Raw genomic sequence first — 16,662 nt, 5'->3', positions numbered from 1 at the left:
TGAAAGAGTATTATTACTATTTATTGGTATTTCAGCCTTCTTCAAAACAACATGAGAACTTCTTGGCAAGGCCTGTGTCACATGAATTCCAATGTGGCAAGTGGCACAGATAATAAATGTGAAACAAACAAGTGACTGAGATTGTGAAGCTCATGCAAGAAAAAAATATTTATCAAAACCCATATATCATTTAGTTATTTTCATTATCTACAAGGAAAATAAGTCAATGATTTTCTTTTATTTCCTTATTCAAAAAACTTCTACTAAAAGAGCTCTCTGGCAATTGCATGGGTTCAGTCTCTAGTTCTGCTATTTAGCTGTGGAACTGTGAATAGGTTTCTTAGGTTTCCATGTGCTTCAGTTCCCTCATCTATGAATGGATGATAAAATATAGTATCTACCTGACAGGGTGCTTCTGAAGCTTGAATGAATTACTTCACAACAAGCATTGAAAATTTTTAATGTATATTATAGCTTATTCTCATTTTATTTTTTTATGCTGAGCACCTTGTATGTGTCATGCATTTAAAACAAATTTGCTAAAATTCTTTAAAAAAAATGTCTAATACTTGACTAATTGGCTGTCTTTAACTGCCTTTCCTTTTAATTTTCACCCAGCATAAGTTTTCTGATTTGTAATATTTTCTGGTCTTCAAAAATTGCTCAGGGAAAATGAGTGCAAAATATTTATGTAATTAGGATAGTTCAACATTTTCAAAAATGGCAAAAATAAACAGCAGTTACGGAACACCTGCTTAAACTATACTGGAAATAACTGCTTCATGCTTCATTAACCAGTATAAACATGTTTGCCAGTTTAAATCCCCTACTAAAGTCAGAATTTCAAATTAGTACTATAAGAGTATTAAACTACCAACTGAAGATATTCCTGGGCAATAATTTCAGGACTGCCATTCTTAAGGCACTTTTACAGGTCAAACAGATGCTTATTTTCTAATAAGCCTATAATTTACTTATTAAGTCAAATTTGTGTCTATTTTAACAAACGATTTTAGACAACTTATTTCTCTGGATTTTATTCGCCTCTGAGAAGCATTCAATACAGTGCCTGAAATATAGATGCTTCAAGCACCAAATAAATAGAAAAAAGGAAGGAAGAGGGCAGATAGTAAGAGAGGACTATATAATTCCTGAAGAAAAACTTCTCCAATTGTTGGGTCCAACTATAACTCTGTTTTTGGTAAGTAAACATAAGAAACATATAGCATAGATAGATATAGATATAGATATAGATATAGATATAGATATAGATATAGATATAGATACAGATATAGATAGATATGGATATAGATTGAGAGACAGTAATGCAGGCTAGAAATATAAAGGAATCTTCAATCTAAAGATAGTATTAAAAGTAAGGAGATAATAAGATAACCAATGTAGTGACTATTTTAAAAGAAAGAAAGAGTTTGAGCTCTGGGCACTGAAATATCTAAGGGGTGAGAGGAGAAATAATCAACAAAGAAGTGAAGAAAAACAAGATAGGAGATGTCAGTGAGGTAAGAAGAAAACTTTTTCATATCTCATCAGTTACTGGCCAGCTAGTGGGGATAAAAGTTCCGGCACCCTACTTGGGTCTTTATGAATTGAAAAACAAACCATATGTTTTGGTGACACTTTCATTCAATTCTTTATGCCAGCATGAAGAGGATAATAACAAATGGGAAATGAGCAGTATTATTTAACCACACTGAGAATAACTTTCAACCCTAGCTTCATATTTCACTTTTGGGAATAAACTTCACTGCTCTGAGAAATTCATGAATGTCACAGACAGTCTTCAAACTAATAGACATCAGTGCAATAAATCTGATCTTATAAATTGAGATTATCATTTTAACACAGATCTAAAGTTTCCATTTTATTTTTATACTAATACTCATAGAAGACCTGAAATATACAAAAGTGCCAAAAATATATAATCAATATTAACATTTCAGTATTTTTTTGTTCTTTGTGGATATATATATATAAAGGTATGGTTATGTGTAAGTGTACACAATCACTATTGAATACAGTGATGTTAAATCCTTTTACCATGTAATGCAGACAGAATTTATTCAGATTATTTCAAAAACATTTTAATGATTGCACAATATACCACTGAATTAATTTACTCTAATTTGCTTAACCATGACCCACTGTTTGGAATTCAGTGGGATTTCCCCTACATTTATCTCCACTGAATAAATAATGCCTAAGATACTCCTCTTTGTACTTAATTCTTTACCTACATTCCTAATTCTTTCCTTCAGATATGTTATTAGAAAATAAATTACTGGTATAAGTGATAATTTAAAATTATTGTTATGAACTGAACTATATCTCCCCAAAAATCTTACGTTGAAGTCCTAACTAACCTCCACTATCTCAAAATGTAGCTATATTTGGAGAGAGAGTCTTTAAAGAGGTAATTAAGTTAAAATGAGGTTATTAGGGTATGTCCTAATACAACATAGCTGATGTTCTTATTTGGACACAAGCACACCCCAAGTGAAAACTCAGGGAGAAGACACCATCTACAAGCCAAGGAGAGAGGTCTTGGAAGAAATCACCTTGATCTGGGACTCCTAACTTCCAGAACTGTGAGAAAATAAGTCTCTGTTGTTTAATCCACCTAGTCTGTGGTATCCTGTTATAGCATCCCTAGGTATAAATAGCATCCCTATGTACAGCATCACAGGTACAAATGAATATTGTCAAATTGCTTTTTTTTTTTTTTTTTTTTTTTTTTTTTTTTTTTTTATTATACTTTAAGTTCTAGGGTACATGTGCATAACGTGCAGGTTTGTTACATATGTATACTTATGCCATGTTGGTGTGCTGCACCCATCAACTCGTCAGCACCCATCAATTCATCATTTATATCATGTATAACTCTCCAATGCAATCCCTCCCTAAATTGCTTTTATAAATATTTGTGTCAATATGTATTTGACAGAGGAAACTGACCTCACTGCGCCTTGGTCATTATTTTTAAAACGATAAAATAACCTCAATTTATAGGATCACATTATGAGATACAAATGCTAAATTCCATAAAATAACAACAACAGTAATCATAATAAAGAAAGTCTCCATTTCAAAATAAAATCCTGACCATAAATAGTTTGAAAACTTATAAATGTGAAACATTAGGGAAGTCACATAGTGTCTCTTGATCATAGTTCTCAGACCTTTTAAAATTAGAGATTTAGGCTTGATTGTCTTTAAGGGCTTTCAAGTTTAAAAATTATGACATTCTTTTTTCAGTGTTCTTCAATTGTTCTTATCATTATACTGGGTCATGCCTTGTAAGCGGCCTAGTCCTTGAACAACCTGGATCACACTGTTTTCCTTTTAGAGACCTCTACTAGAAGCATCATGGTAGAAAGCAAAGCTCCCAAAACTGGACCAAGAAAAACTGAATTCAAAATCGAGGTCTGTAATTAAGTGTCTATGGGATCTTTTCATGTAATATTGTTTCTCTGTTTCTATTTCTTTTTTCATTCAAAAAATTTGCCCTGTGGCTGGTGACAGAAAAACTGAAAATTAGATAAATACAAGCACACATGAGCACACACCCTCAATTCCCATCCTCAAAGAGTTCATGATATAAGAAGAAGGAAAGAAGTACATAAACTGAAATCATACATTGTATAAGAAAGTATATACAAAGTTCCAATAGAGCTAATGTTAAGCTAATGCTACGGTCTCACTCATTAATTTGGGAATATTAATTTGGGGTAAATTAACTTGGGGAAATCAGGTAAAAGGGCATTTCTTTCAAAATTTAAAAATGTATATAACCTTAAGATGGAGTTTCTAACACCGCCTTTAAGGTTGGACTTATATCCCATCTATGGTCTCACAGTTCCAGCTCTATAATCACCTTCTAGATACAGTTAAAGTTCTAGCAGCAATCTCAGAGAAATGCTGTTTTGCTCCTGTACCTCACCTGGAAATATTAGGTGTTCATATTATTAGATGTTCATAGAACATCTAATGTTCATATATTCTATAAGAGTGTATTTTTAAAGTCCACAGATACCAGTGTATCTATAACTTCCTTCATTTAGACTATATCATTAATATGAAAACTCTTCTGTATCACTGTATCAACAGGCAAAACAATTTTGAGACAAATTTTAAAGATTTTGAGAAAAGAAATTTTGGCACCAAACTAAATTTACAGGTTGCATATCTCTTATCGAAAATGCTTAACACCAGAATTGTTTCAGATTTGGGTATTTTGAATTTTCGTATTTGGGTTACTCAACCTGCATATAATTTGTTTTCAGGAGATTTTTTTAAAGCAATGTAATTAAAAATACACTTTCAAAGTTGTTCAAATATTAAATATTTAAAATTTTTTTTTAAATCACAGCTGTACTTTAATACCTAATTGTATTTCTAAGTGTATGTAAAATCTTGTCTTACAATGTGTGGAGTGAGATAATTTTCAGCATGAAATAATGTATCTGTGGTACTTACAAAGCAGTTCTTATCAGGATTTCTTTTCCAATGTTTCTTGTCTAATTTCTTGGCCGAAGTGGAACGCAGAGTTGCATGAGTTTGTATTCGAGGATTTAAAGCCAGGATGCTCTAAAGACAACATAAACAATGTGTAAACATATGGAAATATGTTAGCATTCGTTTAAACTTATTTTTATTGTATTTTATTTTTTTATTTTGAGACAAGGTCTCTCTCACTTTGTAACCCAGGCTGGAGTGCAGTGGTACAATCTCAGCTCACTGCAACCTCTACCTTCCAGGCTCAGGCAATCCTCCCACCTTATCCTCCCAAGTAGCTCGGACTACAGTCGCATGCTACCACTCCTGGCTAATTTTTGTATTGTTAGTAGAGATGAGATTTCGCCATGTTGCCCAGGCTAGCCTTGAACTCCTGGACTCAAGTGATCCACCTGCCTCAGCCTCCCAAAGTGCTGGGATTACAGGCATGAGCCACCTTGTCTGGTGGCATTTTTAGAAATCAAACTTTATCTAGGATTTCCTCCTACAGGCCCCTAAAGAAAGCGTTAGCTAGGAAAGAAAACTTAGGAATCACACACACACACACACACACACACACACACACACAAGATTACATGTAAATCAGAAGAATTACCCCAAATTTGCAAGATCGTGTTTAATAAAATCAAGTTAGACATCCTATATTTGGTTTTCAAAAAAAAAATTCAGTATGGGAAAATCCTAATACAATGAAAATTTATATGGAAAAAGTGAGAAGATACACTTTTCTTAGGAAAAAATCTAATAATGTTATTGATATAATGATATCGTTATATCAATGTATATCATTATACATTGATAAAAAGCTAAAATATATGTTTAAAATGTTGCATGGATCTCAAATAGCTTACATTAATAGACTAATACTGGGCAAAATATGAATGGAGTAATTCCTATTGTATTTTCTACTAATTAGACAGAAGCAATTCTTGACCAGAAAAAAAAAATCCTTACAAAAAACAAACAAATATTATCAACAACAATGAACAACATACTGTTGTTTCACCAGAGAGGAGGACCCATGGTAGCAGCAAATGCTTCTGTTTAACCAAATTAATATTATTACCTACCATCTTTCAATAATGATTATGTGTTGAAAAGTTAGATGCAACAGCTGAAGAAAAGCCTGGAGAAAAGATCTGGGAGAGACACAGTATATTTCAGTAGGTGAAGAGCTTTCACACGGAAGAGATTTAATTTGTTTTGTATTAATACAGAACCAATGCTGTGAAAATTAATGGAGGAAGATTTGGATTCAGATATAAATTAAAAAGTGACAGCTGAGATTGTATTAGAAATCATTCTAGCTGACATTACTGCAGTCATTTTAAATGATGTTCATTTCAAAAGTCATCTTCTTCCATGAAGTTACCCCTCAATAATCTAGATCCATTTTCTGTTCCAGATCACTGAAACATCTCTACCACAGTATTCCAATCTAAACAGTAACCGCTGCTTTAAGAATTTTTCTTCCCTTCTAAACTGTGCATGTTTTGAGCTGAGGGATTCCTGACTTTTTAAAAATCTTTCAGTTTATGATATACAGCACCAGGTAGGTAGCATATGCTTATTCCTGTAAAATAGTGATTCAAAATCATGAATCTAATTTTAATTCCTAGTAGTCTTATAACTTTGAGTAAACCATTGATCTTTCTGATCTTTGATTTCCTCACATGCAAAATACAGCAACACCTGAATCAGAAGTAAAGAATAAATGAAAAGCATGATACAACACGTTTTCTAAACTACCAACACCCTAAAAATTGAAGTGTAGTGAAAATGGAATCCAGCAGCTGTTTGCAACAGTAACCCTCTGTCCATGATTTGTTCATGTAGGGGATAGGTAAGAATTTGACAGGGGACCTGAGAATGCAATTCCTACTAGATTTGACCAAATCCAAGATCACCTTCCAAATCTAGATTGCATGATTCTTTAAAAATTATTGAATCATGTTCATCATTTTCACATATAAAAATGAACTCTTGCTGAGATCCACTGAGAACTATCAAAAAGACCAAAATAAATGGACAGATAAAATAATTATACTATTAATACCAGACACAAGCTAAAAATGTTATTTCCCCCCTCTACTATTGAAATTCCACAATCAACATATCTAGAGTAATCATTTTCTAGGTGATATCTTAGCTGATTTTATAAGAGTATCACATGCTAATATGAAGAATTTAAAATCATAAATGACTTTCTAAAATAAATGTTATACTTAGTATTCGTAGACAAGAATAAAATCAGAAAAGTCACTTCATTTCATTCTGCATTTGATTTAAAGTGGTAATAACAATCCTCTGTGTTTTAAGTTTTTAGAGTTTAAAAGTTCAAAAGCTTTCACATCCATTATGTAATTTAACTTACAAACAGCTACTACTATCCCAATACTTAGGATGAGCAAATAAATTGAGGGTGGTTAAGTAACCTGCTTAAGATCTCACAGTTTATATGCAAAAAGAATTGAATTGGAATTCTGTTCGTCTGAGTATGGGACTTATATTGAACCTGATCCAAAGATGAGGGCTATATTTAAAAGTCACTTTTTGAGATATGAGGTAGGAAACATTTTTAACCACATGTTTAAATAATATCAATTTGGCCGGGCGCGGTGGCTCAAGCCTGTAATCCCAGCACTTTGGGAGGCCAAGATGGGCGGATCACAAGGTCAGGAGATCGAGACCATCCTGGCTAACCCGGTGAAACCCCGTCTCTACTAAAAAATACAAAAAACTAGCCGGGCGAGGTGGCAGGCGCCTGTAGTCCCAGCTACTCAGGAGGCTGAGGCAGGAGAATGGTGTAAACCCGGGAGGGGGAGCTTGTAGTGAGCTGAGATCCGGCCACTGCACTCTAGCCTGGGCGACAGAGCGAGACTCCGTCTCAAAAAATAAATAAATAAATAAACAATATCAATTTGTACCTGAGTAGCTCAATGAAAAATTAATTTCAAACCCTGTTTTGAGCAAGCCAGTAAATATGACCATTAAGAAGTCACCTCTGGAATGTTAGAGTAAGGACCTCTGCAGACTGACACCCATAAAAATAAACATAACTGCAAAATAGTAAAATAAAATCCTTTAAAGTCTCCGGAAATTTGCCTTAAGGCAAACAGCAAATGAAGAAATAATAATACATGAAAACCGACTAAAACTGGTAAGAGCAGTGAAGGTCTATGGCATCTGAAGTATAACCCACACCATTTCAGTCCAGTGTGACAGTCATTCTACCTCAGATGGGTATAGCTCAAAACACAGAGCTCGCTCCACCCCAGCCACTAGTTGAGGGCTATAGTATCTCCCAGGGAGGGGTAAGATGCCAGCATTTCTCATTTTCTCTCTCCCCCATTCTACACAGAGACAAAACTGCAACTGAGTGCAGCTGAGACTAAAGTGCAGCTGACAGGTCAGGAGTTCTGTTACTCCATCCAGCCTCCACCCAAAGAGCCAAGGTTCTACCTCAGGAAAATCAAGCCAATAACACCAGGGCCCTGATTATCATTATCTCACCTCACTTACTGGGTAGAGTTTGCACACGAGGAACAGCAAGCTGAGAGAACTAGAGGCTATTGCCTATACCTAGCACCTTGCTCATAAAAGCAGAAATGTAACTCTGAGAGAAGTGGACCATTGTCACTACCCTCAGCTCTGGAGTGGTGGCCCAGATAATTTTTCCCAGAAGACACAAGTCATAAGAACAGAAAGGTCCCCCCAAAGGAACTGACTTTATTTGAACCTGTATGCAGGGAAGTTCAAATCTAAGAGTACTCTTACACACAATAAAAATCTTCATGTCAAACAATTAAGAGAGAGGTAGCTTCCTGAAAACAATAAACTAAACCATAAGGCAGAGAGTTCATAAGGGAAAACCAGGAAAGGAAACATAAGATGAGTTCTCCTGGAGTTACAAAAAACCTCAAGGACTCGCTTCAAAAACTACCACTGAAAAAGGGCCCAAATTTAACTGAATCACACTGTGGAACAATTCATATTCCACAGCAAAAGTAATAAAGAAATCAACCAGAAGCCATTGGAACTAAGATCTGGGTGTGACATCAATACAAGCAGACAACTTAAAAGAGAGATCAGAGAAAAAGGCAAAGAGACACCCGATAAAACCATGGACACCCAAGAATGACTACACATATCCAAGGCTGCACTCTGTGAGAATGGTATCAGTGTTTCATACTAGAGGAAAATGTACATCCCTAAATAGTATATCCAGGCCAGGCATAGTGGGTCATGCCTGTAATGCCAGCACTTTGGGAGGATGAGGCAAGTGGATGGCTTGAGGAGTTCAAGACTAGCCTGGGCAACATGGTGAATCCCCATCACTACAAAAAATACAAAAATTATCCAGGCATGGTGGCATATTGCCTGTGGTCTCAGCTACTCAGAAGGCTGAATCAGGAGGATCGCCTGAGTCAGGGAGGTCAAAGATGCAGTGAGTTGTGACCATGCCACTTTACTCCAGCCTGGGTAGCAAAGTGAGACTCTGCACAAAAAAAAAAAAAAAAAAAAAAAAAAGTATATCCAGTCACCAATAACAAGTCACCCTCCTCTAGAAGGGAGTTAATGTCCAGCAAGAATAGCTACATTATGTAAGATGTTCCGTCTTCAACTTATAAAAGTACGAGTCATGCAGAGAAACAGAATTGTGTTATCCATACAGACACACAAAAAAAGCAGACAACAGTAACACCCATTAATAGGGTCCACGTGTCAAATTTAACACTTTGATATGCTTCAGCTGTGTCCCCACCCAAATCTCATTTTGAATTGTAGTTCCCATAATCCCCATGTAGTCATGGGAGGGCCCCGGTGGGAGGTAATTGAATCATGGGGCCAGTTACCCCCAAACTGCTGTTCTCATGGTAGTGAGTGAGTTCTCACGATATGTGATGGTTTTATAAGCGGCTTTTCTGTCTTTGTTAAGCATTTCTTCCTGCTGTCATGTGAAGAAGGACGTGTTTGCTTCCCCTTCTGCCATGATTGTAAGTTTCCTGAGGCCTCCCCAGACATGCAGAACTGTGAGGCAGTTAAACTACTTTGCTTTATAAGTTGCCCAGTCTCAGGCAGTTCTTTACAGCAGCATGATAACTAATACACACTTCAAACCAGTCATTACAAGGAAAGTATGTTGACAATGTTTTAGAGAGTACAGAATATCCATACAGAGATATAAAGTATTTAAAACATTTTAACAAAAACAACATTTAACAAAAACAACAAGCAGGCATTCTGGACGTGAAAAATACAATAGCTATTATGAAACATTCACTAGAGTTCAATAGTAGATTTGAACTAGCAGAAGAAAGAATCAACAAACTTAAAGACAGCTCAAGAGAGAATCTTGAAGACAATCTGAAGACCAAAGAGAAAAAGAATAAAGAAAAATTAACAGAGCCTCAATGATATGGGATACACCACTGAGCAAACCAAAATACTGTAATGGGACTGCCTGAAGAAGAAAAGACAAAGGAGGAGAAAATACAGAAGTTATACCAGCTTAAAATTTGCCCAATTTAATTTTTTATAAAGCAGAACAAAATATTAAAACTATACCTTCAGGAAGCTAATGAATGTGAAGTATGCTAAATGTAAAGAGATCCACACAAAGAACATTAGTAAAAGTCCTGAAAGTCAATGCCAAAAAGAAAATCTTGAGTGTAGCAAAAGAAAAAATAATTTATCATGTACAAAAGAATTTCAATAAGTTTAACAGTGAATTTCTCATTATCAACCACAGAGACCAGAAAGAAGTGGGATAAGACATACAAAGTACTAAAAGAAAAAAAAAAGTAAACCATAACTCCTATACCCAACAAAGCTATCTTTCAAAAAATAAAGGTAAAATAAAGCCATTCCCAGAAAAATAAAGAATGCGATAATTTGCTATTAGCAGATGCGACTTATAAGAATTACTAAAGGAAGTTCTTGGCCAGGCATGATGGCTCATGCCTGTAATCCCAACACTTTGGGAGTCCAAGGCAGATGGATCACTGAGGTCAGGAGTTCAAGACCAGCCTGGCCAACATGGTGAAACCCTGTCTCTACTAAAGATACAAAAATTAGCCAGGCATGGTGGCAGGTGCCTGTAATCCCAGCTACTTAGGAGGCTTCGAAGCAGGAGAATCACTTGAACTCCAGAGGTGAGGTAACAATGAGCCGAGACTGCACCACTGTACTCCAGCCTAGGCAACAAGAATGAAACTCCGTCCATAAATAAATAAATAAATAAATAGTGAAAAAAATAAAATTAAAGGAAGTTCTTCAGGCAGAAAGTAACCATAACTTCGTATTCACATGAAAAAAACAAAGGTCAACAGTAAAACACAGGTAAATGCAATGACACAAATATGTTGAAAGTAAAAGATAGAAAATGACATATCATGCAAATAGCAGCAGCATGAAAGCTACAGTGCCCATACTAATATTACAACAATAAAGTTTTAAAGAAACAAAAATATTTACCAGAAATAAAGAGGAATATTTTATCATAATAAAGGCTCAATCTACCAGGAAAATATAACAATTATAAACATATATGTGCCTAACAACAAGGCCCAAAATACAAACAAATTTGAAGGGAAACAAACCTTTAAACAATACTAATTAAAGACTTCAATACTCTACATTAAATAATGGATAGAACACCAAAAAGGAAAGAGAAGATTTGAACAACAACTATAAATCAACAAGACCTAACAGACATCCATATAACACTTTAAAAGAGCAAAATACACATCCTTCTCAACTCTATATGGAATCTTCTCTAGGATATATTGTACGCTAAATGAAAACAAAGTCTCCACTAACTTAAAAATATTAAATCATACAAAATAGCTCTCCCTCTTCATTGGAATAGAATTAGATATCAATAACAGAAAGAAATTTGGAAAATTCAAAAACAATATGATGAATATTGTAAACATTATGCTAAGTGAAAGATGTTAGCTACAAAATATGACATATTGTATGATACCATTTATATAAAATGTCCAGAATAAGCAAATCTATAGAGATAAAAAGTCTATTAGTGGTTGCTCAGGCTGGCGGATTAGGGAGAAATGAGACAGCTAGTATAAAAAAGATACGATTTCTTTTTGGAGTGAAGAAACCTGATTATGGTTATATTGGCATAACTCTGAATCATACACCAAAAAATACTTTGAATTCTATACTTTACATTGGTGAATTATTGGTTTGTGAACTGTATATATCAATAAAGCTGTTACCAAAAATAAAATCCTATTAAAATTCTACATTCAGTCGATTTAGCCACATACTTTATCCACTCTAATAAACAGCACTAAAACTTCCTTTATTAGCTCAATATAAATGTAACAAGATTATTTTTAGTAACTCCTAAATATTACAGAAATCATATTTCTTCAGTCTCTCAAGTTAGATATCTGTGTCAAGCAAAATATAACAATAAAGCTGTAATTTTAAATGGTATATTCCTTATGATGAAATAATACTAAAACAACCTATTTTACAAAAGCCAATATTAGAGATTCAAGTATCTCATGCTTAATAGAAAAAAAGTGAAAACATTTTCTTATTCCAGAAATAATGTTGTGCTTATCTATTCAGCTTTCAACCATTACTAATTTCATCTATTAATTCAAATTGAGAAATACAAAGATACATTTTTTTAAAGTAGTTATTCTAGCATTTAAAGCAAACCAACCAGGTAACATGCAAGAAAGATGGCTGCATTTATTTTAGTTTTCATTTCCATATTCCATATTGTGATAAATGATCATGTTTATCTATGTCAGCATAGTAATATAACTTTTGAGAATAAACATTCTGAATGTAATTTATTGGCTACTTATCATAGCTACTTTTCTTTCACATAGCATAAGTAGAACGCATAACATAACATGAAATATTGGGTTAATCTCTTGTGAAAAGGCAGTGAGTTGAATTCAATGGATCTTGGGTAAAAATAAATTGAATTGTGGAAAACGCTTACCAAAAATTTGGCTTCATAATATCCCCAATGAAATGTGATATAAAATAAAATACAAGACATGAGTGGTTCAGAGCTGTTAAAATAATTTTCCAAAGCAATACTTTTAAAACTAAAAGTCAATATCATCAATAACTAAGCAGCTGGCAGATAATACAGGAGAGTTCTAAATTGCATTTTTCCCAAGAAATGGCCAAAGCCAGGTTCCAACAGGTCACAGGGTCCCCTCTCTGGATAAATTGAGCACTTTAAGCAGCACATTAACCCTTTCAGATACAGGGTATATTACTTATACAGGGAGATTTTTCTCTCATCAAAGAATGTGACCTTTGACTTTACCAAACATTTTCAGTAACACAATAAAGAAATACTGGTTATTCTAAAGGCAGAAAAACAAAATTAGAAAAAAATTTTACTGTACTAATTTTATTTAGTTTAAGAAATGATAGAATATTATCCAGAGCCAAGTATAAATTAAATTAAGTGAGAGTTATATACTGTCACTGTTTGGTCTGTTAACACTATTCTATGAAGCAGTGGAATGCTGAAACATACAAACTACAATTACACATCTAAAGAGAGTTTTTCTGTATTACCACCGAGGGCAAAAAAGAGAAGCCTGTATTGATTACAATCACAGGCCTTCATGTCACAAATAAAATCACCAAATTTTAGGCCTAAAACGTTGGAGCTTCAGTATTAAAGAGCTTGAATTCCAATTGCAGGAAGCTACTTGACCAACATATCTTCTTTCTTAACATGTGGTTTTGTTTTACATCACAATAGTAATTATCCAAACATAGTATACCATTAAGCTTCCTTTATCCTTTGCATTTGAAGTTATAAACAAATTTTTCCTATTCAATACTGGTAATTACTTACTATAATTCTGAGCTATTAAAACGATACACATGTTGCTGACATTTTGTACTTACATGCTTAAGATGATAAATTAAGTTTTGTCTTATTTAAATTATGCTTAAATTTTTCTTTAATGGCTTATTCTAAGTTCTCTATAAGTTATTTCCTACTTTCCAATGCATCAAGTAAACAACGATAATAATAAACATGTTTTTCCCATTTCTTTCATAATTGGGCATAAATACTTTGATTTCAATATAACACTGCACTGTGCTGCCAATTTTTTATCAATAAATATTCTCAGCTAACAGAAAAACAGAAATATCTATTGATTAATGTTTTTGATGAGTATTCGTTACCGTATCCAGATAACAATCTAACAAAGGCTGGTCAGCGGAGAACTAAATTTTTCAGTTTATTTGCTTAACAGTCTCTTGTGTAAAAGCCCCAGTCTCAGCCAATTATCCAACCTTTCTCCATGTCTCTCATTAGTCATAGTAGTGTAGAGTGATTTAATTAATATCTTAGAAATTCACAGAGGTACCTTTGGTTCTTGAATAAGCTCAGAACTGATATGGCCCATCTCCTGATAGGTAGGGAACAGAAGAGAGAGAATGTGGCTTTATTTTGCATCCTAGGTTCACACTTGAGATACAATCAACCTTCGAGTCTACAAATTTTAGAAATGCATGGTAATCAGTCCTGGTCAAAGATTTACATTTACCTAATAATTTTTTTAATGTACTTCCATTCTTCACCCAGACACAGGTTTCTAAGCCTCTAGGTTGTTCTACTTTTCCAAGTAACTTATCTTACTTTTTTTCCCATTTTACTAGCTCTGTACAAAGGCTAATTTTCCCTTTATGCACAGTGGGTAACTCCCTGCCATTTATTAAAAATGTATGAAGGAAGGAATCTCTGATAGTCCCAAATCTTCCAACTTTCATTTTGTTAAGCATTCACTAAGCAATATGCATAATGTTTGAAATTAAATTTGGGTTTCTATCTTAGCACTACTATTCTTGTTGGTTATTTAAACTCTCAAGTTCTCTACTCCTTCAACTGTAAAATGGTGATTTAGTAACAGTACTTACCCCATAGGGTTGTTTCGATGATTGACTAAGATAATGCAAAAGATGTTTAGAGTGGTGCAGGCAGTAAGTGCTTACCACATGTTAGCTATGTATGAAATAGAACTAGGTTTTAGCCACTATTAGCCCAATGTATATTCATATTCCTATATTGTCAATTCTGAATGTATACATGGGAATCATTGTTAAAAGTAGAGGAATATAGAAAAAGGATGAAGACAATAGGTAAGAAAGTATCTATAAATAAGGTAGTACAAAAAATAGAGATGTATCTCAGAGGAAACCAAATCACCAACTGAGTCATGGGTCTCTGAACTTATCATTGCCCTAAGCCCTGCAATTTCAAAGGCAGACTGCCTGAAAATACAATATGCTTTTCACAAATTAATATGGCAGTGTGGAAGGGTCATGAAATTCAAAAACAGATTTTAATATCCATTGCATATATACAGCAATGTAGGTATCATTTTATAATCCATAGAACTGTATATAACTCATGGGTCTTTGGTCCCAACATGTTTAGGTAAATTTACATTACATTTCCTTCCCAGGAAGGGCATGTCAGATGAAAAATGATGAATTTGTAAAACATCAAAAAACGTTACCAACTGAAAACAAATGAATCCCTTCAGAATGCTCATCATATTGCCTGCAATATTTGATTCACTTCTACTGAGCATATAGTTAACACAAATAGTTTACACATTTTAAAATATCACGTCTATTATGTCACTCTCACACTCAACAAGGTAAAGTCAGTCAGACAGAGGAAGCTCTTTGTCTGTCTTTGCAAGGCCCAGTGTGTGACTCTCCTTCACTTCTAAAATACACACCACACAACAGGTGCCTAAATGATCTCTAAATGAAGAAAAAAAAGTCTTTTTATTGTCTTCCCAAAAAATTGACAACTCAAACATAAGAATAATAACATCTGGTATTAACTTCACAATTCTTAATACAGAATAGAGCATGCCAAAGGTAGTGACTAATTCTGTAGACGATTTAGTCTGTTCAGGCTTTTATAATGGAATACCATAGGTTGGGTGGCCTAAACAACAGATCTTTATTTCTCACAGTTTGAGGCTGGAAAGTCTAAGCTCAAGATGCCTGACAATTTGGTTCCAGGTAAGAATCCTTTTCCCTTTTCTGACTCACTGACAGCCACCTTTTTTGCAGTGTGATCATGTTGCAGAGAGAGCGAGTGAGAATGAGAGAAAGCTCTCTGTAGTCTCTTCTTATAAGAAGCACTAATCCCATTATGAGGGTCCCACCCTCATGACCTCATCTACCCCTAGTTACCTTCTAAAGGCTCCATCTTCAAATACCACATATTGGAAGTTAAATCTTCAACATATGAATTTTGAGGGAACATAAACAGTTCATAACAGACAAGGAAAGGATTCTACCACCTGAGGAAGTATGCAAATACTATTAATATTGGGCATCAACTTAAAGACACCTTTAGCCTAAGAGTTCAAACGGTATCACGTTGACTGTATCATTTTACCAAGAAGAAACGTCAGAATAACCAAAGGAAATATTTTAACATATTGCTTAATTTAAGAAAAGAAAAACAATTTACCAAATAATTTAACACTAGCTATTAATTATATATCTTTAGTCTTTAAACAATTTAAATTGCAAAACATTAATAACATATAAATTTTATATATATACAGTTTGCATATTTTTAGTGTAGGATTTCAGAAATACAGTGTCAAATGAAAACACTTATAAGGAGTTATCAAAAATATATAAAATGTGATAACACCTACTGTATTTTTTTTTCCATTATACCTTAAGTTCTAGGGTACATGTGCACAACGTGCAGGTTACATATGTATACATGTGCCATGTTGGTGTGCTTCACCCATTAACTCGTAATTTATATTAGGTATATCTCCTAATGCTATCCCTCCCCCTCCTCCCCACAATAGGACCCAGTGTGTGATGATCCCCTTCCTGTGTCCAAGTGATCTCATTGTTCAATTCCCACCTATGAGTGAGAACATGCGGTATTTGGTTTTCTGTTCTTGCAATAGTTTGCTGAAAATGATGGTTTCCAGCTGCATCCATGTCCCTACAAAGGACATGAACTCATCCTTTTTTATGGCTACATAGTATTCCACGGTGTATACGTGCCACATTTTCTTAATCCAGTCTGTCACTGATGGACATCTGGGTTGATTCCAG

The 16,662-nt window shown here is 34.3% G+C and overlaps 1 protein-coding gene across 1 annotated transcript in view; it reads right to left on the bottom strand.

Moving 5' to 3' along the window:
- Positions 1 to 16,662, bottom strand: part of DPYD (dihydropyrimidine dehydrogenase) — an 875,642-nt gene that overhangs the window by 828,252 nt on the left and 30,728 nt on the right. The window contains 1 exon segment of the mRNA XM_017850609.1: positions 4,495 to 4,605. Within this exon segment, the coding sequence (XP_017706098.1) occupies positions 4,495 to 4,605 (111 nt within the window).

The sequence above is a fragment of the Rhinopithecus bieti genome, unplaced genomic scaffold, assembly GCF_001698545.2.
Source record: "Rhinopithecus bieti isolate Rb0 unplaced genomic scaffold, ASM169854v2 scaffold_1887, whole genome shotgun sequence".
Taxonomy (NCBI): Eukaryota; Metazoa; Chordata; class Mammalia; order Primates; family Cercopithecidae; genus Rhinopithecus; species Rhinopithecus bieti.
The sequence above is the reverse complement of the archived record's forward strand: the minus strand, read 5'-3'. Positions and strand labels throughout refer to the sequence as shown.